Raw genomic sequence first — 25,525 nt, 5'->3', positions numbered from 1 at the left:
GTGCAATATTGCAGCTGAGGATTCAGCCTGCGGTAAAAACGCACAATAGTATTAACATTTAACCACTGGCACCAGCCATTAATTGTAGTGAGGGTAACATACAAATGTTACATGAGAAAGTAGGAAAAGGGGTTACTAGGTAACCCCCAGTACTTCCACATAACATGGTTTGTACTGGACCTACATAGGAAAACTGGTAAGTCAAGTCAATTTCACTTTACTACTTTGGGGAGCAGTAGTTTACCGAAGAGAAGGTATTTAAATCTTGAGAGAAATCCAAAAGATTACACTGCGACACTGCTCTGAAGGTGCTGTGTGTCACAATACAAAAAGGTGATGCCTATTGAGTTTGTCAGACTCCCAAACCAAAAGAAACAGTCCAAATCAGATCAAAATACATGTGAGAGTGAGAAAAAGGTCTCACTCACTCCAGGATAAAAACTAAAAGTCCTAAAGACTAGCAAAAGAGCTGGGGGTCTCTAAGGTAGAGGGGAATTAGCACAGAAATTAGAATTCTCCCCAACAACGATCTCCCCTGCATGACTGCAGGTGGCATGGAAAGGATATCCTAATCATCCCTACAACCCCGCCACACCTGGGTCAGAGGGCAGGGCCTCATTACAAGTTACCAAGTCGACCTGCTATTAGATTGTGCCCCGAGAAACAATTGCGAGTATGCAAAATATGACAAGCCACAATACCTTTTACTAGGGCCTTGCAGTGTTTGCAGAATGCAACTAGAAAAAAATGAGAGAGAGAAGCTACCACAGAGCTCACCTAAGCAGTGCTTATAAAGATGGACTGGAGAGGAACTGCATGACGAGCAGCATCACCCTCCAGGAGTCCGCACAGAGCTTGCACTACTGCACACATGCGCAGACCGGGAAACCAATCCAAGATGGTGAACCAAGTTTGTAATTCCTCAGTCTTTGAATGTAATGCTGAAAACCTGTGAGATTACCCAGAAAAACAAAATCCACCAAGACAGCATTTTGAATCTCACGTGCAGACTCACTGAATACCTAGCCAAAAGGGAGGGTACACAGGCAGTGGTATAAAACAAAACGGGAAAAGCAGAGGTGTCGGAGTTTGCTGGAGGAGAGATTTTGGTGACAGCTGGAGAAAGGGGAGGCAGGTGGAACAGAGAAGGCTGGAGGTGGCGACACAGGGAGCAGTGGGAGGAGGTAGTGAGTGAAACGAGGAGTGGGTGGGGAAAAGATGAGCAGAGAAGAAGGGGGTGAGAGTAAGACCTGAAGGAATCGAGTGAGAACTAGATGATAGAGGAAGCAAAGTTGGAGTAGCCGTGGTTAATAACTAAAGTGAAAGGATGAGAACAGGACTTGAGATGGGAGATGGTGCAAGGAGGAGCTGAGAAGCAAAAAGGTGGAAGTAAAGTCTAAGGTGGATGGAGGAGCAGAGACTTGTAAGTTGTTGAGGGGATGAGTTAAGTGCGGAAAGTAGTAGAGTTGGCGGGCTTCAACAGGGAGTGTGTTAGGAAGGAAGAGAAAAACACATGGTGGAGCATGGAGGTGGTTGGCGAGGAGCTAGTATAGGCTAACGAAGAGAAGGAAAGCTCATGTGCATGCACTAAGTAGGAAAGCAAGAGAGGGTTGGGCTCTTAAGAGCTACGATCCATTGACATGGAATTGGAGCAGAGCCAGACTAAAACCCCTCTAAGCATGCCTACACTGTGGGAGATGCCGTGGGTCCTTTTTTCTTCAAATTCAATTATAATATTCAAGTTATGATACCACTTCACTCCTTTCTTTTCCACCCCAACCCTCTGGTATGGGTAATAAAAAACCCTGGACCAAAAGGAAAACATACTTCTTGTGTGCGATACAAAAAGAAAAACCTACTCCGAGTGGATCAACCATACACTGCAGGCGAAGCATCGTATTACTAAAAAAAAACTATCCACTGGGAGGGAAAGCTGAAAACCGCCCCTCAAATAATACTACATGCTCCATCAACCCTTTCCCACAATGGTAAGCCTCAAAGGGGCATAAACCTGCTGCAAAATCCACTCCATTCAACCTCCAATTCCGTGCTTTTCCCACAGAGAGGGCTGCAGTGATCTTTTCCATAACATAGATGTTCTTAGACTTATCGACCAGTTTGATTTTTTGCCGATAATAAACTCTTCCATTGTATGTTCAGGCATGCCCGAGCCACTAATAACAGAAAATCTACCAAGTGGGTCCAACTCTTATATTCCCACTCAAGTTCCTCCAGACGAAAAAGCACAAGTAGTGGTGGTGTCTGCTCCTGACAAACCCTGTCTATTTCTTTTATCCATCCAACAGACCTGTACCGTAACACATTGCCACCACATATGCCAATGATCCACCCTAAATCCACATTTGTGCCAACAGAATGGACTCACCCCAGAAAACATTTTAGAAAGACGCAATGGGTCATATTGCCAACTATACAATAATGTAATACCATGAATCTTATATTGGCAGGCAATCGATGACTTGAATGCTCGGCAGCACATTTTGTGCCATAATATCCTGTCTATATCCATACCCAAGTCCCTTTCCCACCTCTCCTCAAGTTTTTCAGTAGTAGTAACTAGCTTCTACCAGAGCACCTTAACAGCAGAGAAAATCAACCCCTTCATCTCTGGGAATCAAGAACTGTTTCTGTCAGGGTGAGATCCTGTTGTATTTGCGCCCTCCTTCTATCAAGCAACCATACAGCCCACATGTTGAGGTCTCGCCTAAAAATCAAATATCTTTACATTCCCTTCAGACATGCCTGATTGTATCCCTTACAAAATCTCAACTGCCTTTGATTAGGGGCATACATTGTTGCAAATGATAGAGGCACATCCTCAACGACTCCAGATACCATCAAACCCTACCATCCCCACTTCTCCAAACCACCACATCTTCCAACCCAAGCCTCTTATGCAAAAGGATCCCCAAAGGATAATTGCCTGCGCCCCCTGGTGGTCTCCTGCCATAGGTCCTTTTGAACTGATAACCTACAAGAGCAGGAGAGAAGAGCTGCAACAAGTCTGCCAGAGAATTCCAGAGGAAAGCTTTGAATTGTGAGGAGAACAAGACTTAAAGACAAAGGCTTGTTACAGATGCCAGAGAAGGACCCAGATACATTCCTTTGTGTTTGACCCAGAGAGTTTACCTTTTTGGTAGAGAGAGAATGAAAGACTTCTTGAGTTCAAGAAAATGCAATTCTGTGATACCCTTTAAACTGGCCCATCTTAAAGCAGACTGGCAAGCAAAACCATTTGTTGAACGTACTAATGTGTCCTGTGTCTTTGTAGTGATCAACTGGCTTAGAGACAACCTTCTTGGCAGCTACTGAACTCTTGATTTAGGTGAATGTGAAGGTCTATCCTGATCTCAGTATTAATGACACTACAACAAGCCCAAAAAATATGCTTCGTAGCGGCCTGTTACTAAACACAATCAGGCAAACATGAATTAGCGGTAAGCACAAGAATGTGATTACAAGATGTGTTGTGATGTTCACAGGCTCCATAATATTTACAGACTGATCTGTAGCAGAATTGGAAGGTGAAAACTACATATTGTGTGCACGAATTTCCAGCAACCAGAAAGATAGGTTATGACAAAAGATCCACAGTAAAGGTAAAAACATTTTTTTCACTTGTTTTCTGCACTGAAAAAGACTCATTTGTGAATCAAAGAGTTTTAGTCAACAACGCATTCTACTCAAACTTTCAAAATAGAGTAAAATATTAAAACTTCAAATCCTCAGTTAGATCCTTGCCTCCACCTACTGTTTGCTCTTTCATAGCTGGAGATAAAAAGAACACATGAAGCCTCCTGTAAGAATGTTATGTGTAGCTGACAGGTTGACCAATCAAAGACCAAGCACTGAAGATGTGTTTTAGTAATAAAAATCATCCAATATTAAGAAGGTAAATGAATGACCTGGCTCAAGAGGGGGTCTTGTGGCATAGTCCTGCTGACTGATAACCACTACCCCACACAACCCTGTCCATCTCCAGTATAAAAGGGGTTCCATCTGCATGTAAAGACCTGCAGCTGCTGCATCCAGAGCATGCTCACATCCTCATCCTCTCACAAACATTTCCAGCCTCCTACTCTTCCCTATACAGCATTAATAAGATGAATGGCCTGGTGATAAGGAAGTTAGCTGCAGATACAGGAGCTCCTGAAACGAACACTCCGCATATGTTGATCCCCACTGACTCTTCCTTTAATGGATGGTGATATCCTTGGATGATATTAAGCTGGTGCCAGTGACTACAAGCAACACCACATATCCTTCAGAACCCCCATCATTACCTCCAACTGCTGCAGATACACAGGGAGATGCGCTTCTCAAGACCGGTCCCTCTTACTGGTAGCTAATGCATGTAAAATGTGCCTTAACAATTGTCCTCGCCTTAATCGGCTTCTTCCTCCTATGTGCTCCCACTTTCTTTCCCAGTAAATGAGGAATACATTGTCAGTTGGAGACTAGGCCATTTCCTGCAGATGCATCTAGAGTGCCAGAAACCTTCACAAATCCACTTGATATCTCCTTAAACGTCATCATCTCTATTCCAACCGGAAGGCCGATTTTTCCACAGTTACCTGCGACTTCCTATCTGAGGCTCTCTGCACCAACTTGTCCCTTTCCCTCACTTTGCTCCTATTCCCTTCACCTCCTGCTGCCTCTCCAAGACCCACCCCCCTTTCTCCATTCATTAACCATTGCTAACATACTTTCCCACTTTATCCCCAACCCTGAAATTACCCCTAACCATCTCCGATGTCTCACTACTGTTAAGCTAGAGGTAACCATAAAGGAACACATTTCCTCCCTTCCTAAAAAGTAGTTGTTGAACAGGGCTCATTTGTCTTCAAGGTTTGTTTGCAGTCGAAACAACTTAAAAGAATGAAACTTCACCTTTTGTGGAATCCATTCAAATATGAAAGCACAAGACATGCCTCATACAACCCTTCACATCCTGTTGAGTTCAGTTTTACTTTATTCCCATTCATCTTGCAGGTAATTGCCCATTCGGGCGTCAAAGTCAACTGTGCATGTCCTGCTATCCCCTTTAGCCTTACTCCCTCTACACTCTTCCCCCCCCGCACCTTTGCAGGATGGTCCACTCAGTTGTGGGGATGTTATCTGCTGTTGTTCAATCTCTAGAAATCACTAGGTATGCTCTTCTCATCTCCCACCATTTACGTGCTTCTGCCCTTTATACTCCCTCTGTGTGGAATGATCGCTCAACGATGGTGATGCTGTTACCTGCAGCTGCTGGATCTCCTGGTACGTGCTCTCCAGCTCAATCTCGCTGAACCGCTTGTGCAGCCGGTACATGAGAGTGACTTCGGTCACAGGATGCACAGTGAAAGCCTTGTGGAACTCCACGCTCTCCTCTTTGTCTGGATCAGCATTCTTGCCCAGCTCAAAGAAATGGTACTGCAGGCCCTGTCAGCAGAAAAGGCAGAAAAAGTGTTGAATTAAGATACTATACCTTCAGAGCCTAAAGAAGGTGCAGGTCACAGTTACACCAACAGGTGTAATGTGCAGTTCATGCATTACACCACTAGATGAGCTATGGAGAAGAAGTTAGAGACTATACTTTTAACAAAGATGAACCCATATGCACTGTCATCTAAGTCCCACTGCCTGGGAAATGTACGTAGCTCAGGAATATACTAATATTCTACAAGAGATTTCTTTCATTGGAAGAGGTGTTGTTGAAATGAGTGATCATGTGCTTAAAAAAGGACATTACTCAGGAGAGAGAAGACAGTATTTGTTTAGTGCAAGACTGTGTGCCCCGTTGGGAGCCAACAGCGGAGGGTTGATAAAGCAACGAGAATCTTGCGTAATCAGATCGTGCGGGTGAGATGGAGAAATAAGACTAAGCACTGCCTGCAGAAACCATGAACATGGTGAGACTGCATGAAACTTGTGGGAATCAGATTCTCATGCCTGGTTTTCCAACTGTGATCTCCCAACTAATACATAAGGTCCACAATGTGGGCAACGAAGAATTGAAGAGTAACGTATGTGAAAAGCATAAATAAATTACTATCATTTCACCAGCACAACAGAATGGGATTGGACGGAGTAAAAGCATGAAAAATAGAAAGGGGCCTATGATGTCGAGAAAAAAACTGGGGGGGTAGGGGGGGTGGAGCAGATCGTAGCCTGTTTCCTCACTGTTCCAATACATTTACTGAAATGTGTTTCAGCTGAGAAGGTGTACAGGGTTGTCAGTTAGTGAGTAAAGTAGTTGGAAAGAATCTCAGATAAAATGAGAACATACATGGATGTATATGGATAGAGATTAATAAGTAAAAACCTAGGTAGGCAGCAACAGAGCACTGTATAAGAATTGGTAACAAGGATACGGTGTGGGCCGACTGGGCCCTCTTTGGAAAGGTTTTGTTTGAAGAAAAGGGTTATACATTTCTCATAAACTGGACTATGCTCTGATCTTGCACTGGAAAACTAGTGCTTATTCGTGCAGTTTACTGTGGTCGCTGCTTATTAACAGCTTGGCAGAGTTGAGTTTGTTTTAAAGATGTGACCCATTACCTGGTGATTGCTGCTGCAACTGATCCCAAGAAAGTCTATGAGGCAGCGACCCAACCACTCATCTGGCCGTACACTCAGGATCTCATTCCGACAGCTGTCCAGGTGCTGCTGCAGCTTAAGCAGGAGGCTCTGTGAGATCAGATATCCGTAGCCTCCATGGCAGTACTTGGCATGTTCATCTCCACCAATGAACTCTTCTGCACGACCAAGGTATAGGTCCTGGTTGATGCTAAGATGATTCACCAGAGTTTTGATGCGTTCAGCCTGGGCATAAGTGTCATCCTGCATGAAATAGAACCAGTCATAGTCTGCTCCAAAGTGGTCGTGGATGTAGCGGACAGTCTCGTACATGAGCCACACTGGCCTATCATCACCGTGGGCCACCACCTGCATGCCATGGGGTACCTTGGCACTTCGGATCCCTGTGAAGTAAAGTAGATGGTTGAAGTGGTGTGCCAGTGTACGGTTCAAAGCCACTGCCAGCGTATTTAGAGTGTTCTTCGAAGTCAGGACTGCAATGAAGAGACGCTCGTGGAATCCCAGCTCAGTTTGGATGTACCGTGTCCTGTTGAAAAAATAAGAACAGTCAAAAAAGGCCACAGATAGCAGACACTGTGCTAGCACAACAAAGGAACGAGCCCTGTAAGGATAACTAGCTCAATTATCACAAATTACACCAGAAATGTATGCATTAGCAGCACTCACAGTAACAGCTAGAGGTTTACTTTCACACTATCAGGTGTCGTCTTTGCCATCAATTGCTTACACTGCAGAGGCTGGTACCTCGTCAAGTGTATCCTTTCAATTGTTCACAGTCAGCCGAGTGAAAGTTCGCATGTAATACACATTAAACCTTTTAAAAACATCAAGTAAAACCGCTCTGCAATGATTCACCGTTATCCCTGCATTAATGGCACTAAAATACCCAACTTTGCCTCATTACCTTTCTTTTCTTTGTTTAACATTTCCCTCCCCTCTTGCACCAATTCCATTTTTTATATGTAATCAGACTTAATTACCACGTGGCTCTTTCCAGTCTTCCTCTGCTCTACCTGTTCAAAACGGATTAGGTTTTTAATAGGCTGGGTGCCCCTCCCTTGAGCAAAAGCCCCTGCGATCCTCAATTGAAAACAGCTGTTTGCCAAATCATTTGTTTACGCACCTTTTCTTTTTACATCTGTTGGTTTGGTAACATCGAATTAATGTGCAAGAACTATTTTTATGTTTTTAGAGCTTTGGAATTTAGCATAACCTTTCCTTTCTGGTGGCAACCAGCCATTTAGCTACCCACAATTCTCACTCTGGCGTTAATCACTCTTCTGACATCGGTCACCTCCTTGAAGACTTCGACATTGACGTCCTCGCTCTCACCAAGACATGGTTCGCTGCCAGCTATGTCACTATTTCTGACACACTCCTCCCGAAGGGCTACAAGATGCTCTCTAAGCACAGGCCTAACCAGGGAGGCGGGCAGATGTTCTCTGAATGGGTCCCTGCTACTGTCATACCCACCAAGACCTCCTTCTCCTTCAAATGCCTCGTCTGCAGGCTTGGTGTCTCTCCGATCCTCTTGCTTACTCTTGCCACCATGTACAGGACCCCTGGTCATGTCCCCCTCTTCCTTTCGGAATAGTCTGACCTCACCTCTTTTCTCCTGGCCTCCACCTCCAAGCTTCTCTTCCTCTGAGAATTCAATATTCACCTTTACTCTCCTGATGCGGGCTCTGGACCCTTCCACAGCCTCTGTGACTTCATTTCCCTCGCCTTTCTTCCCTCCGGTCCAACAAACTCAGCCAGATACACCTTGGATGCGGTTGCCAGACATTTCGTCGAAAAAAATTGGTCGACCAGACAAATGGTCGAACCAATTTGGTCGAAAACCAAATGGTCGAAATTTTTTTTTTTTTTTTTATTTTAACCCTTTTTTTTTTTTTGGGGGGGGGTCCCCCCCCACCCCCTTTTTTCTCTAAAAACCCCTTTTTTAACTAAACGAAAACCCGCAAAATAAATATATAAATAAAAAAAAATTCGACCATTTGGTTTTCGACCAAATTGCGTTGACCAAATTGCAGTCGACCAGTTTTTTTTCGACGAGTTGACTGGACACCCTTGGATGCCCTCATCTCAGACATCCCCATCTCCAACCCTCTGACTACACCCCTCTCCTGCTATGACCATGCCCTACTGTCCTCTCACCTGGATCTCTTGGGTCCCCCGGCTAAGTCTTTGCCCACACAACCAGTCTCCTTCTCTGTATTTCAACTGATGAGGCAAGTGCTTGTTGCTGCTTTTGCCGGCACTTTCATTCCCCCTTCCACTCTGGCGACTGACTCGCACAGTGACAGAGCCCTTGCTAACCTTCACCTCTCCATCACTCTGGACATCCTTGCCCCGGCTATGAGAATCTGCATGAAGCCTGCCTCAAAGCACAACACCTGGTATGATTCCAATCTAGCCTCTCTGAAACCAAGTGCAGAGTTGCTGAGCGGAAGTGGCAGGCCTCAATCACATCCTCCGACAGACTGGCCTGCAGCCTGCTCCAAAAACAGCCCTGACTCTCCATCCGCTCGAAGAAGGTGGCCTATATCTATGCCCGCACCTCTAGGGCAACAAACAACTCGGCTGAACAGTTCAAAATCTGCTAGGAGCTTGCAATCCCACTACAGTCTCCACCTCAACTCTGCCATTCCTGACCCTCGGCACTGGCCCCTCACTTCATAACCAAAACGCAGGACATCTATCCACACTCTCCTCTTCAACTCTCCCTTCTCCTTCACCCTCGGTTAGGCATCCCTTGGGTCCCCCCCCTCTCTGCTTCCCTCATACTCTCCTCTTTATCGCCCATATTACTAGACAAGTCCTCTATGAAAGTCTCCTCCAAACAGGTGCTCCCCAGCTCCTCCAGAACCATCAAGCACAACATTGCATCCCTTGCTCCATCCTTGGCTGATTTCTGCAATCACTCCTTTGCACTGGCTCCTTCCCGCCATCTCTCAAGCACTCCCTTATTCGCCCTCTCCTCAAAAAGCCTTCTGCCGACCCCTCCTGCATGGCTAACTACCGCCCTATCTTCATTACCCCTTTCCTGGGCAAACTCTTGGAGAAGCTGGTCATCACCAAGCTGATCCACCCACACTGAATCAGTTGGTTGTCTCCACGACCGCCCGCCTGGCTTAAGAGCAGCCAGAGGCACGGAAACTGCACTCCTGAACACCTGTGATGACTTGTTCTCAAATCTCGATTCCAATTCTCTTTCCGTTCTCATCCTTCTTGACCTTTCCTCTGCCTTTGATACGGTCAATCATGCCACCCTCGTAAATCAGCTCTGTGATACCCTTGGCATCACGGACCTGGCACTGGACTGGTTGACCCTCCCCCCTTTCCTCTCCAACTGTCCTTACCAGGTTCAGCTGGGCCCTTTTCTCTCCCCAATCACACTCTCCACCTGCAGTGTACCTCAGGGCTCCATCCTCTCACCGTGGCTCTTCAACATCTACCTTGCACCTCTAGCCCATTCGATCGCCTCCTTCTCTCCTCACTTCCAATGTTATGCAGATGAAATGCTGATCTCCTTCAAGCTTCAGTCCACTTCCTCCTCTCTCATTCCCGACTGTTATTCAGGCTTGGCGTGCCGCCAACAACCTCTGCCTTAATACCAGCAAGACTTGAGATCCTTCTCATTGGGATCCCTGCTCCCTCCTTCCCTCTTACTCTCTGGCCGCCCTCCATGGGCCCCCTTCTCTCACTCTTGTGAGGAAAAACCCCTTAGTGTCATCTTTGACACCTCTACTCACGTCACGGACCAAGGCGGCACACTTTCAGCTGCACCTCCTCAGAGGCATTCTCCCTTTCCCCAGAAACACATGGTCTCCAGAGCACTGGTCCGCTCTAGGCTGTACTACTGCAACAGCCTCTTCCTCAATCAGCCTAAATCCTCCCTTCGCCCCCTTCAAATAATCCAGAACAGGACTGCAAGACTTATCCTTGGCCTCAAGCCCAGGGACCACATCTCTCCAGCCCTAAAATCTCTCTGCTGGCTCCCGGTTGATGCAAGGATTAATTCAAGACCCTCTGTATCATCCACAACGCTTTCTGGGGCCTGGGACCCCGCTACCTCCATCACTCCCTAAATACCTCTTCTAGAGCCCTTCGGTCTGCCAGCTCCAACTCTCTGAAGATCAGACGCTTTTCCAAGTAGAGAGTGGGAGGTAGATCTCTCTTCCGCAGGCGCCTCCCTCTGGAATGGCTTGCCTGCCCCTCTCAGGCTTGAGCTGGATATCCTTAATTGCAGAAGTTTCTCAAAACCCTCCTTTTCTTTTCTTCCTTCACTCTCCCCCTCCGCTACTAATGTCCCCTTCTGCTGCATTTTGACTGGTTGCCTGGTACCTTCGGAATCTTACAAGGCACCAAACCATCCTTGCCTAGTCTACCTCAAGCACTTGTTCTACCCTGAGCACCCACCCCCCTAACCTGCACTTGTCCTAGCGGGCTCCCTCCTCCCTGCACTAGCCTGGCGGGGCCTACTCCCCTAATGAGCCCGATCCAGCCCCCTCCTCGCACTTCTTGTTACTGCACTTACACGATCCTAATGTCACAAGGCCTAGTGGGACTGTTTTTGTTATTCTTCATCCCTGACCTCCCCCACTCTGTCCTGTGGCGCATTGAAACACAATTTGCTGTATAGGCGCATTATAAATACAAGCGTATGCAGACTAGATTCATGTGGCATGAGTGGGAAACCCTTTTTTACAGCTCCCAAGCAAAGGCTGGAGGATCAACCCATGGACTGATATTTAGGGGGTGGCCGGGGGGGAGGGGGATTGGTTCATTAACAAATGTTTGGCAACAATTCACAACGTGTGCATATGATGATGCCCGAAAGCCCCAGCCCCTATTTATCACTCAAAGGACAGCACCTAAAATTAGATAAATGCTGCTTTCCTATGTTTGCTCTGGTATCATTATTTAGCTCTTGTGCAACTCTCGCCAAGGAATTCAGGCAGTAGTCATTACTCAGTAAGGGCCAGAGATACTTCAAATTAAATATTGCTGTGTTATATTGGCCTGACCAGCCCTACAGATAAGGAGGGTATCGGCCACTTTTACTGCCTAAAAATTGGAGAAAAAAAAATGCTCCCCAAAAAATTAAAATAGGGAGTAAAAATACTCTCAACAAAAATAGGAACAAGACATGTAGAATATAGTGCCCCTGCTTCCATCCTCACAGTTCCATGGATACTTTTAGACCAGTAGTGCACGTAGCACCACAGAAGAAACCATTTTAACTGCCTGATTGGAAGATGTAAACGTGTATCTTTTATTGTGCATGAATAACTAGGTGCAAGGAAATAGTATTACTAAAACATTTCCATTTTCAGTTAAAACATTTGTACTCTCCCCATATCATTACTAAACCTTGACGCCAAGATCTACACAAGGGTACTTGCAGCAAGGCCCGAAACGTATATACCTCGGCTGATACTCGGACCAACTCGAACCGGGTTCATAATGAGGCGACAGGGGGCAGACAATGCAGAAGACGTCACATCTGATCCATGAGTCACTGACCATGAGAGGGGACCTTGTCCTCCTCTCAGTTGATGTGGAAAAGGCCTTCAACAGGGTGGAATAGGGTTTCCTGGAGATGGTCCTGGGCAAAGTGGGGCTAGGTGCTCGGTTTAGAAGGGGTGTAAAGGCGGTCTACACTTCCTCCAAGGCGTAGGTATCGGTAAACGGGGACGACTCCTGATGGTTCGATCTGGGCAGAGGAACACGGCAGGGCAGCTCTCTCTCAGCGATATTGTTTGCCTTCTCCCTTGAACCACTGGCTCGGAGACTTAGAGAAGATCCACTAGCTGAGGGATTAAAGGTGGACAGGAGGGAATATAAAGTCGCCCCATATGTCGACGACATGCTGTTACACATACAAAACCCTCTAACATACATACCTAGGGCGATCCACAAGATCCAACAATATGGAGAATTAACTGGTTTTAAGATTAATAAGGGAAAGTCAATTGTATTCCCACTCCAAAAACCGAATCAGGTGGAAACTGGGAGGTTTGCACCGCTGTGCCTAACAATTGGAGGGGACAACTTTCGCTACTTGCAGATAAACCTAACGAGAGACCTAGATATACTATATGATGCCAACTATTCTTCTCTTCCCTCGAGCCATCGAGCTGACCTAGAGAAATGGGAATAAAATCACAATATCATGGCTTGGGAGACTTGATGCAGTGAAGATGCTATGCCTCTCCAGATTTTGTACCAGTTTCAAAGGCTCTGCATTCGTCTTCCAAAATCTTTCTTTCGTGAAGTAAAGAGGGCTATCCTGAAGTTCCTATGGCAGTGAAAAAGGGTAAAAGTATCATATGAGGTTCTGACACTGCCCTAAGATAGAGGTGGGGTAGGGCTTCCAGATCTTCAGAAATATTATGAGGCCGCACAATTGAGGGTTTTTATCCCACACCTCAGAGGGCAGAAAGGACTTCAATGAATTGATCTGGACAACGTCGGTCTGTCCCCAGCCACGGTAGCGGAATGGCTATGGGTCCCAAGAAACAAGCTCACACGTAGGATTAGAGACCATCCAATACTAGGTACTAGGTACCATATGGGAAATCTGGCGTGAAGGGGTTGATATGCGGGGGGGGAGGGTTCGTGGGGGGTGGAAATCACGTCCTGGCCCCTCTCCCTTAGGCCCTAATCACGAAAGATTTCAGCCTTGGTTTGAAGCAGGTCTAGATAGAGTGGGGCAACTATGGAAAGTAATGTGGTTTTGTTTGGGGGAAAGGGAGAGAAAGGTTGAGGTTACATTGTACTCTTAATGCCGTTTTCTTCGTATGTATAATGTTTTTGAAAACTTTAATAAAATTTAAAAAAATTCAAAACATTTGTACTCGCTTATAAAATACTCATTGGAATTGGACTTACATTTTCACTCCCTAAAAAAAAGATCATTGTACTCCCAACTTTAAAAAATAGGGAGTAAAATACTCCCGCTTCCAAATTGTATCTGGTGCACTGGCACCGACCATCCTACCCACCTTACCTCTGCATTCACCATAAACCCCTTTCTTTCATTTTTAGTATGATTTTCTTCAAATTCCTGCGGCTGCAGACTGCCCCTTAGGCCAAGGGTTGGTGCACCCTGCTTCGTATTACACTTTAGGATATCCACACACCACCCTTTCATCTTACCGGCTCATCATATCAACATGAAGAACTCTGCCGGGTTTCAGCATCATTCTGAAACTGAAGTTATGGCGCTGCCTCAACACCAGGTGAGGGATGGTGGTGGGAATTACATTTTCACCTGCATGTGTGCGAGTCGAGTCTGAGGCTTCTGGTAGATACTTGGGTAGACTAGTGGGACCTCAGATTCAACCCTTGCCATTAAAGCCTGACAAACATTAGCGACAGACAAAAGCCCCAGGTGGCGACTGGGTAGAACACCTGAGCAAGTTAGATTGACGTTTCAGAACAATCCCAGCCTGCCAACCAGCATGGTAGGTGAAATAGGTGCCTGGGGTCCACAGATTTCAAGCAGCCCTTTCTCTGGACCAAACATTGTCACCAAGTTTTGCAGTTAGCTCATGCTCAGGAGTAGAGTCGCCAACATCTCCCTTATGTACCAGTTACCAGATCCTTGGTGCACACTGGGTCCAATGTATCTACTGGGAAGCGGGAGCCAGAGAGACAAGATTTGACAGTAGCAAATTGAACCCATCTGAAAGGTCCTCTTCCTCTTTTAACCAAGTATGTAAATTCATACAAAGACATTGCCCAATTATTCAGTCTGACCCTAAAATGGGTTGATTTATAAAGGACATGCCTTAGTTTGCGTACAAACGTTCATCTAATCGGAGAGCAACTCATGAGAGTGAATACATCTCCACCTAAATCCACCCAATTATTTTTGGGGACACCACAATCAGTTACTTTCTGTGTCTCCGCACCAGCTGTTGTAATAAGGTTATCAAATTGGATCATGTCTCCAATAATGGGGCCGTATTTCTCCAGCTCTGAAATCTCTCCACTGGTTCCCGGTGGCTGCAAAGATTAAGTTCAAGACCCTGTACATTGTCCATAAGGCTTTCTGGGGCCGGGGCCTGCACTACATCCAAAGCTCTCTTCCAAAATACTTTCCTTCTCGAGCCCTTCACAGAGCTACCTCCAACTCTCTAAAGGTTAGACGTTTCCCCAAGCAGAGAGTTGGGGTAGACCTCTCTCCTCTGCAAGTGCCTCCCGCTTGAATGGCCTGCCTGCCCCTCTCAAACTTGAGCCGGACCACCTGAAGTTCCGGAAGCAGCTCAAAACGTTCCTCTTCTCTGCTTTTTCGCTCTCCCTCCCCTGATGACCTACCCATCTGCTGTACTGACTGGTTGCTTGGCTACCCTCAGTCTCACTGGGTACAAGGCTCTTTCTTGATCAGCCACCTTCGCACTACCTCCTGGCCTACCACACATTTAGGGACTGTAACCCTACAGTTCCTTGTTCTCCTTGCACTACCCATAGCCACGCTGCACTGGCTCCACTTACTCAGATCACTGCTGCCCTGTTTTCCCCTCCCCTCTCCCTGGCAACCCCCCCTTACCCCTTCTCTAATCGTTCTCGCACTATATGAAAGATACAAGGCCTAGTAGGATTGTTCATCTTGTCCTCCCTCAGTCTTCCCTCCCTTGTCTTATCGTCCCTAGAAACACTTGTGTACAGGCACGTTGTAAATGCCTTATCAGATCATCCACAGAATGGAATTCGGCTAAAGATTAAAAAAACTAAATGTGTTTGAGTTTGTTGTTTAAAACTTGAAATGTCCCTGTGTGAAGGTATAGATTAGACAAACCAGCCATTGTCTCGAAATTTAGATCATAGAACACTGGTCTGATCTATACAAGATGAACGCCAAATCCAGTAGTGCCTGGCACTTCATGGACATGAGACATTCCGAAGGCAGCTAAAGTTCGAAGGGTTTGAACATGTTACTGGACACACCATCACAGTTGCAATGGGATTACACATCTACAAAAATGTGAGACTTAATGGATCTACACTATTTCCACCCGCCAACCAACAGTTCTAAATGAGGAAATTGACTGTGTACGTATATTTTTTTGCGTTTGTCTTTACTCTCCAATATACTACAAATGAAAATAAGAGGACGTGTCATTATTCCTCTCATATCACTAACAATGTTCTATTTCAACTGACGTGCACATATGCATTCTGTACAGATTTAGTGTTTGGCTTGGACAATGCTTGGTTTGCTTTTTTGTTGCTTTACTGGACATGCACGGACTGGAGCCCAAAACTGCTGAATATTTCATGCCAGGGACTTTCGTGAACACATGATCGAAGGAACTGGTACAATCTTGAATATGCAAAAGGAGAGTAAACTGATGGTTCTGGAAGATTCCAGTTAGGTCTTGTATAGGTCACATGACAAGTGACCATTAAAACAATGAGGTCAGGAGGAAAGGTAAGGTTGTTGCTGTGAAGATGCATCTGTTCATTTGTCTTGCAAGACCAATAAAGCAGTTTGTTTTGATACAACCCTGAACTGATGTGCAAGCTTGGCTTCTTCCACGACTGGATTATCGTTTTGTGCTACTTTTCTAGAGTTTTCTTTGTACCTTTTTTTATCAATTCATTTTTTTCTTGTCTTATTCATCACGTGAAATGGTTTATAAATGATCCAACACATTTTGCTCAGCCACACGGTATCATGTGCAGATATGAGTTTTGATGAAAATTCTAGATCATTGTTTTAATTTGTATCATGGAGATTCCTCATGGTTGAAATGTTCTGCATAAAGACGGTGCTCTGCTTATTTACTACGAACCATAATGCAGTGATTATTATGCTGCTGCATGGGCAATAGTTAATTATGTGCTTTTTGCTTATACTCATTCACTTTCATTAAATACAGCACACTTGATTTATTTTAAAATTTCTTTATTGGCATTTCTTTAAGGTTACAACAGCAGCATGTCTTGATTAGCATGCTACTACCTTTAAGCTTGCAGATAATGAATAACAAAAAACAATAACTTACAAAGAAAAACATTCACTGTTGCCATGTGTCTGATAACAGTCTGGTGTGAACAGTTCAAGTACAGGGGAAGGCGCGAGCAGTAAGGGCAAGGGGGTGGCACGGGGGGACCCGGGAGTGCCCTACCACAGGTGCCACTGCGGGTGATTAGTTCCAATAACATTTGAGCGGATGTGCTCACGGGGGCTTATCAGAGGGATGGAACATACTCCACGTCAGCTCTTTCCAGGCATCTAGCGCCACACTTGAATCTTCAGTAGATCTGGCAACACTGTCCTCCCAAGCTTTGGTTTCAGCACCCACCCAGCGTTCCAGCTCTCTGTACCATGTGTTGTATTGTGGGCAATTGGGTCGTTGCCAGGCCATTGCAATGGTCCTTTTAGCTAGGACACACGCGATGTCCATAAGCTTCATTGTGTGTTTGGATTTAGCTAGTCTAGGATAAGATCCTAAAAGGCATTCATTGGGGGACCATTCGTACCGGGATATGCCTGGCCTCTTGCAGGCTCGTTGTACCTCAGCCCAATGACGCTGCACCTTTGCGCATTCCCAAAGCATATGTAGAAGATCTGCCTTGTTGGCATTGCACCAAATGCAATTAGGATGAGTTTGTTTGTTTAACTTCGCCATCCTGTGTGGAGTTAGATATGAGCGATATAGTACATTCAGCTGAATTAGTCGAAACCTGGAGTTCCTGGACTCTTCTTTGGGAAAAGCGAGAGCCCTATCCCACTCCTCATCAGTCATTACTTGCCCGAGATCATCTTCCCATCTGGCTTTTAATTCGGCGCTGCGAGGGTTAGGATTGTCACTTAAGTGGCCGTATATTTGGGACACTGGTTTCCAGCCCTCCCCAAGCTTATATAGTATTTGCATTTTATTTATTTTTGTTTATATAGCGCTTTACACCAAAGCGCTGCACATTATAACAGGAAACATATGAAATAACATTATAGCATTTAACAATTGAGAATCAGGCCAACAAAACAATAAGTAGAGCAATTAACTGGAGGAGAGTAGTTGAGTAGAACTGAGAGGGGGGAGGGGAAGAGGGGGAAAGGAAAGAAAGGGGTGAAGGGAGAGAATGGGGGGAGGGAGAAGAACAAGGAGAAAAGGCAAGGAGGGAGGGAGCAGGAAGGGGAGGGGATTCAAGGCGGGGAATGGAGAAGGAGAGATTTGAGGGAAGTTTGGAATGAGGAAAAGGTGGAAATAGAGCGGAGTGAGAGAGGTAAGGAGTTCCAGTGTAGGGGGGCTAGGAGATGGAAGGAGCAGGATGAGGCACAGGGGGAGGGAGGTACAGTGAGAAGGAAGTGGTCGGCAGAGCGAAGGGAGCGTGAGGGAATGTAGAACGAGAGGAGGGAGGAGAGATAAGGAGGAGCAAGACCATGGAGAGATTTAAAGACTAGGCAGAGAAATTGAAATTTGAGATGGGAGTGAAAGGGAAGCCAGCCAAGGGAGGAAAGGGAAGCAGAGATGGAGTCACGGGGGGGAGAGGAGACAGAGGGTGCCAACGGCAGAGTGGTAGATAGATTTAAGGGGGGCGAGATGAGAAGTAGGAAGTCCAAAGAGCAAGGAGGAGCAGTTGAAGAGGCGAGAGAAGATAAGGGAGGAGATTAAGAGTTTAGAAGCATGGAAAGAGAGAGAGGGGCGGACTTTACGAATATTAAATAGGTGGAAGCAACAGACTCGAGACGTGAGAGATTTGATGGGAAAAGGTGAGAGAGGAGTCAAAGTGGATGCCAAGGTTGCGAGCGTGGTCAGAGATGGGGAGATTAGAGGGGGGAAAATGAATGAAAGGAGGAGGAGAGGGAGCGGGAAGAGAGTTGGAGGGGAAGAAAACGACTTCAGTTTTATCAGTGTTAAGGGAAAGGAAGCGAGAAGACATCCAATTTTTTATAGCAGTAAGGCAGGAGGAGAGTTTAAGATGGAGGTCAGTAGAGAAGGAAGAGAAGGAGAGGAAGAGTCAAGTATCATCGGTGTAGAAATGGCGACAAATGCCAAATGAGGAGATAACTGGGGCGAGGAGGGAGGTATAGAATGAGAAAAGGAAAGGGCCAAGTACCGAGCCTTGAGGTACTCCATATTCCAGAGGCTGAGTAGGAGAGGAGCGACCTCCCCAGGAAACAGTAAAATAGCGGGAGGAGAGGTAAGAAAGCCGGTTAAGAACAGAGCCTTTGAATCCAAAGGAAGAGAGAGTATTGAGAAGAAGGGGGTAATCGACAGTATCGACGGCTGCAGTGGTCTAGAAGAATAAGGACAGAGGATTGCTTAGAATGTCGAGCTGAGAGGAGGGAGTTAAGGATGTAAATGAGGGCAGTTTCAGGAGAGTGTTTAGGATGGAAGCCAGATTGAGAGGGAAGAAGGAGAGAGAGATTAGTGACAAAGGTTGAGAGTTGCGAGTAGGCGAGGCGCTCGAGAAATGTAGAGAGGAATGGGAGAAGTGAGATAGGACGGTAGTTGGAGGTGAGCAGGGGCTCAGCAGAGGGTTTCTTCAGGATGGGAATGATAGTGGCATGTTTAAAAGCAGAGGGGAAGATAGCAGAGGAAAGGCAGGTGTTGAAGAATGAAGTTAAGCAGGGAATAAGAAAAGGGTAGATCTTAGGCATTAGGAGGGAGGGAAAGGGTCAGTAGGAGCAGAGGAGGGGTAGGCTTTGGAGAGGAGGATGGAAACGTCAGAAGGGGAGACAGGGAAGAGGTCAGTCATGCAGTTAAAGGGGGAGCGGGGAGGAATAGGAACAATTAATTTTTTGCTGAAGGGCAAGGATCTTGGAAGAGAAGAAGTTTGCAAAGTCAGAGGGAGTAAGGGTGGAAGAGGTTGAGGGATCAGGGGTGGGAGGAGAGAGAAGAGAGAGAGAGTTTGGAAAATGCGGCGAGGGTGGGATGCTTGGGACTGGAGAAGGTTGGAGTAGTAAGAGCGTTTTGCAGAGGAGAGGCAAGAGTCATAAAGAGAGTGTTAAGAGAAATATGAGGTTTGGTTGGAAAGGGAGGTGGATCTGAGCCAGAGTGTCTCAAGACGTTGGAGAAGATGCCGCATGGAGAGAAGTTGTGGAGAGAGCCAAGGTTGAGAGGGCTTCCGGGTTGGTCGAAGAAGGAAAGGGGGTGAAGTAGATCAAGAGAGGAGGAGATAGAAGAGGAGAGAGTAGAAAGTGCATCATTGGCCGATAGTGAGGAGAAATCATGGAGAGAGGGGAGAGAAGAAGAGCAAGTGTTAAGAAAAAGGGAGGGATCGAAGTTTCAAAGGTCGCGTCATGAAAAGATGGAAGGGGAAGGCTTGGGAGAAGAAGGGTTGGGAAGAGGAGTAAGAGAGAAGGAGAGTAAAGCATGATCGGAGAGAAGGATTGGAAGTGTGGAGACAGTGGAAGAGGGGTAGGAAGAGTTGAAGATCAGGTCAAGAGTGGAGCCAGAGGAGTAAGTAGGAGAGGAAGGGAGAGGGGAAAGGAGGTAGGAGTCAGAGCTGGCTGAAAGGGGAGAGATGGGGAGAAGGGAGGTGAAGATTAAAGTCGCCAAGTGCGGTAAGAGGAGAGGGAGAGATGAGAGAAAGGAGATGATCAAGGTCATCATAGAAGGAAGAAAGAGGGCCAGGGGGACGATAAATTATTAGAAAGGAGATGGGGTGGGGAGAGGAAAAGGATTTGTAAAGGAATTCGAAGGAAGGGAAAGAAGGAAGACATGGAGGGGAAGAAGAGGGAAGATATTTAGGATGGAAGAGGAGGCCAATTCCTCCGCCACGGTCCGAAGGGCGCGAGATATGAGAAAAGGAGGAGGAAGAGGTGGAGAGGGAAGCAGGGACAGTAGTGTTGTGAGGAGGGATACTGGTTTCAGTTAGACATAGGAAATGAAGGTTGAGACGAAAGAACATGTCTAAAACAGCTGCAGTCTTATTGCAGAGGGATCTGGCGTTTCAGAGAGCAATGTTCATGAGGCTGGAGGGTTGGACAGAGGGGGGTAGAGAAGATTTGGGCGGAGAGAGAGTGAAATGTGAAGAACAGGTAGGGTGGAGGAGGGGATTAGGGGAGGGAATGGACATGAGGAGGAAGGACAGGGTGAGTAGGAGAGGAAGGGGAAGGCGGGGTGAGGGAAGGAGGGGAGGGGAGGGGAGATGAGGGGGGAGCGAAAGGGAGATGGCAGAGCGCATAACAGAGGGAGAAAGAGAGGCGAGGTGATAGAGTAAAGTCGTGGGGAGGCGGAGTACGGGAACTGGATGGAGGAGCTGGACGAAGGACCTAGGCCTCTGGAGGAGGGGGGGGGGGACAGCGGTGGGCCAGCTGGAGAAAAGGCCTGGTAGTGACAGAGAACAGGGGTCCAGGAGGGGGGGTGGGTCAATGGAAGTCCCGGCCAGAGGAGGAGGGCGGGTGGAGATGCAGTGGACTAGAGATCCTGTTGGAGAGGGACTGGGAGGGACAGAGGGGATCAGAGGAGGGGATCAGAGGAGGGGAGAGGGACAGTGATTTGAAGTCAGAGGCAGGCTGAGGAGGAGCCTGGAGGTTGCAGGGGCCAGGGGTCTGGTGGTGCTAGTGGACACAGAGGACCAGTGTGCAGAAGCCGCTCAGGGGGCGGGCTGGGTACAGCCGAAGGGGGGGACCAGACATACTGATGAAGAGGAGGACTGGAAGGAACAGAGGGGGATAGATGAACAGTGGGGAAAGGGGGAGGTGTGTGAGCTGGCTGTGGAGGGGGCCAGGTGGTAGCAGGGAATTGGGATCCTGGAGGCGGATATGCTGATGGATGCCCCCTTCCGAGGAGAGCTAGTGGACACCGAGTACCAGTGCAGAGTCAGCACAGGGGGCAGGGTTGAGATAGAAGGCCAGAGTACAGAGGCAGCATGGGGGGGGGGGGGGCAGGGCTATTAGTAATGACATAAACGGGTCCGATTCGGGGTTCCTCAGGCCAGGCTTCCCATTTAGCCCGTGCCACCTTACAGATTTTTTGGTACCATAAAAATTGGTCGCTGGGTATGCCATCTTCAGCCTGTAGTGAGGCAAATTCACGAAAAGTGCCCTCTGTATATAAGTCTCCCCAAGTGTAAACTCCCTTTCTTTCCCAGAGTCTAACGTTCGCCAGGTCGGCACTGGTTTTGCACAGGTCTGAGATCATTGGAATTTCCGGGGAGTATGAGTGTTCTAAGTGCAAAAGTCTCTTGGACCTGTGCCATATTCTTCTTCCCAGGGTAGCTAATAATGGTGCTCCGCTCAAGAGGTGTTGGGGCGCCAAGACAAGTTCTTTTAGTCGTATCAGGGAAAATAATGTGTTGAAGTAAAGCAGACTCGGATGTGATTTTGGTCGCTAACCACTTAGCCACAAAGCTAAATTGGACTGCCAAGTAATACTTCTCTAGGTTTGGGGAGTTGAATTCCACCTCATCTGTATGGAAGGGCTAGCGTGGATAGTGCCATCTTGTGTCTACTTTTCCCCCATAAGAACTCCCGGAATAATGTCTCAAGCAAACGGAAGAAGGAGGTATTGATATAGTAATGTACATTTTGAAACCCATAGAGAAATCTGGGGAGGACAATCATTTTAATGATTGATGTTCTGCCCATCATGGATAAGGGAAGCTTAGACCAGAAGCCCATCGATTTACGCAGGGTAGGAAGCGCTGCCTTAGTTTTGTATTCATGCATCAGTTCGGGGTATGCATATTGACCCCCAGGTATCAGAATGAGGTCAGTTGCCACTGTACTCCCACCGAACAGAGGTCCTCCATGTTCTTGCCCCTCAAGTCTGCCAACGGGAACAGGCAGGACTTTTGTCTGCTGAACTTTATTCCAGAGACCTTGGCATAATTATCTAGGACTTCTAGTATGGTCGGTACATTGAGGTGTGGGTCCCTGACGTACAGGAGAACATCATACGCATATAGGGAGATTATGTGGTTTACCTCTCCCAACCTTATGCCCGTGTCAAAAAAAATGTTCCTAAAGTAAATAGCAATGGGTTCTAGTCCCATTATGTAAAGCATAGGGGATAACGGGCAACCTTGCCTGGTGTCCTTACATATGTCCCATGCCGCAGAGACACACCTCCCGGACTTCACCCATGCTCTTGGCTTGGTGTAAAGCACTTCAACCCATCTAACGAACTTCCGCCCAAAGCCAAAACACTTAAGGACCGCTAGCAACCATTCCGAATAGATATAATCAAATGCCTTTATGGCATCTAAGGATAGCAGTGCGTAAGAGCCTCCGTTTAGATTATTGTGGGCCATAATGTGTTGGAGCCTGCAAAGGTTCGTAGTGGTGTTGCGACCCGGCATGAAGCCACTTTGATCAGTGTGCACTAGAAGCCTGGAAAGTCTTTTGGCTAGGAACGTAGTTAGTATTTTTACATCGTAATTGAGCATTGCGAGAGGGCGGTAGGAATCGCACTCGTCTGCAGGTTTATTGGGTTTGAGCATTGGAACCACGAAAGTCTCTCGCATGCTTTCAGGTAGGACCCCTTGATCGTATGCCTCCTGGACGACCTTTTGCAGTAGTGGTGACAGAGATGATACATAGGCTTTGTAGAATTCTGGGGTAACCAGTCACTGCCGGGGGCCTTACAGGTGGCTAGGGATTTAATTGCCTCTGCTATGTTTTCCGTGGTAATGTCTGCATCTAGGGCTTCGCTTTGTGTGGGAGATAATCTGGGTAGCCCCATCTCATCTAGTGCATCTGTGATTGTGTCTGCAGGAACCAGGGCTTCTTGAGAGTATAACTGGGCATAGAAGAGTTTAAAAGTATCATTAATGCTTTGTGGAGTCTGGTGTAGGGTACCATTGTCAGGTTTGAATGCGGTAGTTAGATGTCTAGGATGTTCTTTCTTGCAGAGCCAAGCTAATAGGCGGCTGGGTCTATCTGCTTTTGTGTGTGCCCTGGTGGTTCTGGTGGTGTAATCAAATTTAGCAAGCCTGCCCCAAGCCTCTTTGCATTCATCTCTAATCAATCTAAGTTTGTCTTCCACCTGTTGAGTGCCCAGGGTGGTTGACTCAAGTCTCTCAATCTCTTTTTCCCATTGCTCCAGTTCCGTCTGCAATAGCTTCCTGATGCCCCCTGCTTTTGCTATGATTTTTCCTCGCATTACCACTTTCAGGGCATCCCATACCGTGCTCAGGTGGTCTACACTTCCTATATTTACCTCAATATAATTTTCTAGGGAGTCCTGGAGGTCGTCTCTGAATGCCCGGTCTTTCAGAGCTTCAACCGGCATTCTCTAGATCGGGATGGGGGGGGGTCTAGGGCCGGTGATGCGCCATTCCACCACTAGGGGCGAATGTTCTGAAATGGATCTCCCTAAATATTGCGCCCTTTCTATTTGGGATAGATGTTCCCTACCTGTAAAAACGTAATCTAACCTGGTGTAGAGACCATGTGGGGATGAGAAATAGGAATAGCCCCTTTCTCCAGGATGTAATTCTCGCCAGATATCTACAAGATCCAAAAGCTCTACCATGGTGTTTAGCGCAACTATGGCTGCCGTCTAGCCAATAAGGGGGGGCGGCCTACCCATTTCTGAGTTGCTCACACAATTAAAGTCTTCCCAGATGAAGAAGCTGCTCCTATATTGTGCAATTTTGGCATACATTAAGTTCAGGTGAGCTGGGATGTTGCTATTGGGGAGATACGAGTTCACAATGCATACCTCAATTTGCTCAACACAACCCCATAATATCACAAACCTGCCCTCTGGGTCCGTCTCTGACTTGGTTAATTGGAAGGGGAGTTGGGGGTTGATCCAAGTGAACACTCCTCTAGCATATCTAGCATAGGTTGCCCCAAACCCCTGCCCGTCCCAGTGTTCCTGCAACTTGGCCATGGATTTCCCTGTACAGTGGGTTTCTTATAGTAAGGCTTTTCCAACCTTCTTCCTGTGTAGGTAGGATTTAGTTTCGTTTCTGCAGAGACAAGTGCCTTATCCCCGCACATTCCATGTCATCACATTGATTTGTGCTGCCGTAGCGATTCAGGGGGAAGTTTCAAGGTTACTTGTGCTTTGTCGTTGATATCTGTAGCGGTGTTCAGATAATAAGGATGTCCCGCTGCCCAGAGGCCCGGCCCCAGCCAGCTCACCCCCACACCCCAACTCCCCCCTCCCAAATCATTGCATGATCACTCTGAGACATCGTAACTGCATTAACCTTCATTCTAATGAATGAAAAAACAAAAAACAGAAAACTGCCCCCAGCAGTTGCTTCCAACAGGCAACGCTCAGGAGCTCCCGCGCCATCTAGGCCAGTACAGGTCATTTGACGCGGGTAGTGTGCTGGCAACCGGCCTGCAAAGGTTCCAATAGGGTGGGTTGTAGCGAATTGCATGTGTGGTTCCGTGAGCTCCCGCCCGTGATTGCAACTAATGGTATTGCAGCGGTGGGCGGTCTTAGTTGTCCTACATCCTGTGTCTATATAGTGTTGCTTGTTAATTTCGTGTGGAGCTTGCTGTCCTCTCATCTTGCATCAGCTCGTGTTATGGGCTCCTCATCGCCGGCCAGGTTGTTGTGCTCCAGCCACATGTTTGCCGCAGCTGGAGTCTCCACAAATATCGCCTTTCCTTTGTAGAGCACCTTGAGGCGTGATGGGTAGAGCAACATGTATTTGAGTTTGAGTTTCCGTAGCCTCGCCTTCACTGGTACAAAATAATTCCTTGCACGCTGCACTGTAGGGGTGTAGTCTGGATACATGACAATCCTGGAGTCGTTTCGCTTGATCTCTCCACCTTCCCTCGAGAATTTTAGTATTGTTTCTCTGTCGTGAAAGTCTTAAACTTTCGCGATCATATGGCGTGGGTATGATCCTGGTGGGGGCCGTTTTTGTAAAGATCTATGGGCCTGTTCCACAGAGAATCCTTGGGAGAGTTTTCCGGCCCCCATTTCCTTTTGTAGCATGGTCTTCACAAATTCAGTTGGGTTTGATCCTTCCATATCTTCCGGAATTC

General features: G+C 47.0%; 1 protein-coding gene across 1 annotated transcript in view; it reads right to left on the bottom strand.

The window, feature by feature from the left end:
* Positions 1 to 25,525, bottom strand: part of CHPF2 (chondroitin polymerizing factor 2) — a 286,723-nt gene that overhangs the window by 114,476 nt on the left and 146,722 nt on the right. The window contains exons 2-3 of the mRNA XM_069646018.1: positions 6,565 to 7,129; positions 5,263 to 5,445 (exon numbers count right to left, since the gene is read on the bottom strand). Coding sequence (XP_069502119.1) covers positions 5,263 to 5,445; positions 6,565 to 7,129 — 748 coding nt within the window. The remainder of the gene's footprint in view (positions 1 to 5,262; positions 5,446 to 6,564; positions 7,130 to 25,525) is intronic.

This window comes from Ambystoma mexicanum, chromosome 2p (assembly GCF_040938575.1).
Source record: "Ambystoma mexicanum isolate Mex_15411 chromosome 2p, UKY_AmexF1_1, whole genome shotgun sequence".
In the NCBI taxonomy this organism is placed as follows: Eukaryota; Metazoa; Chordata; class Amphibia; order Caudata; family Ambystomatidae; genus Ambystoma; species Ambystoma mexicanum.
This window is presented reverse-complemented; position numbering and strand designations above follow the sequence as displayed.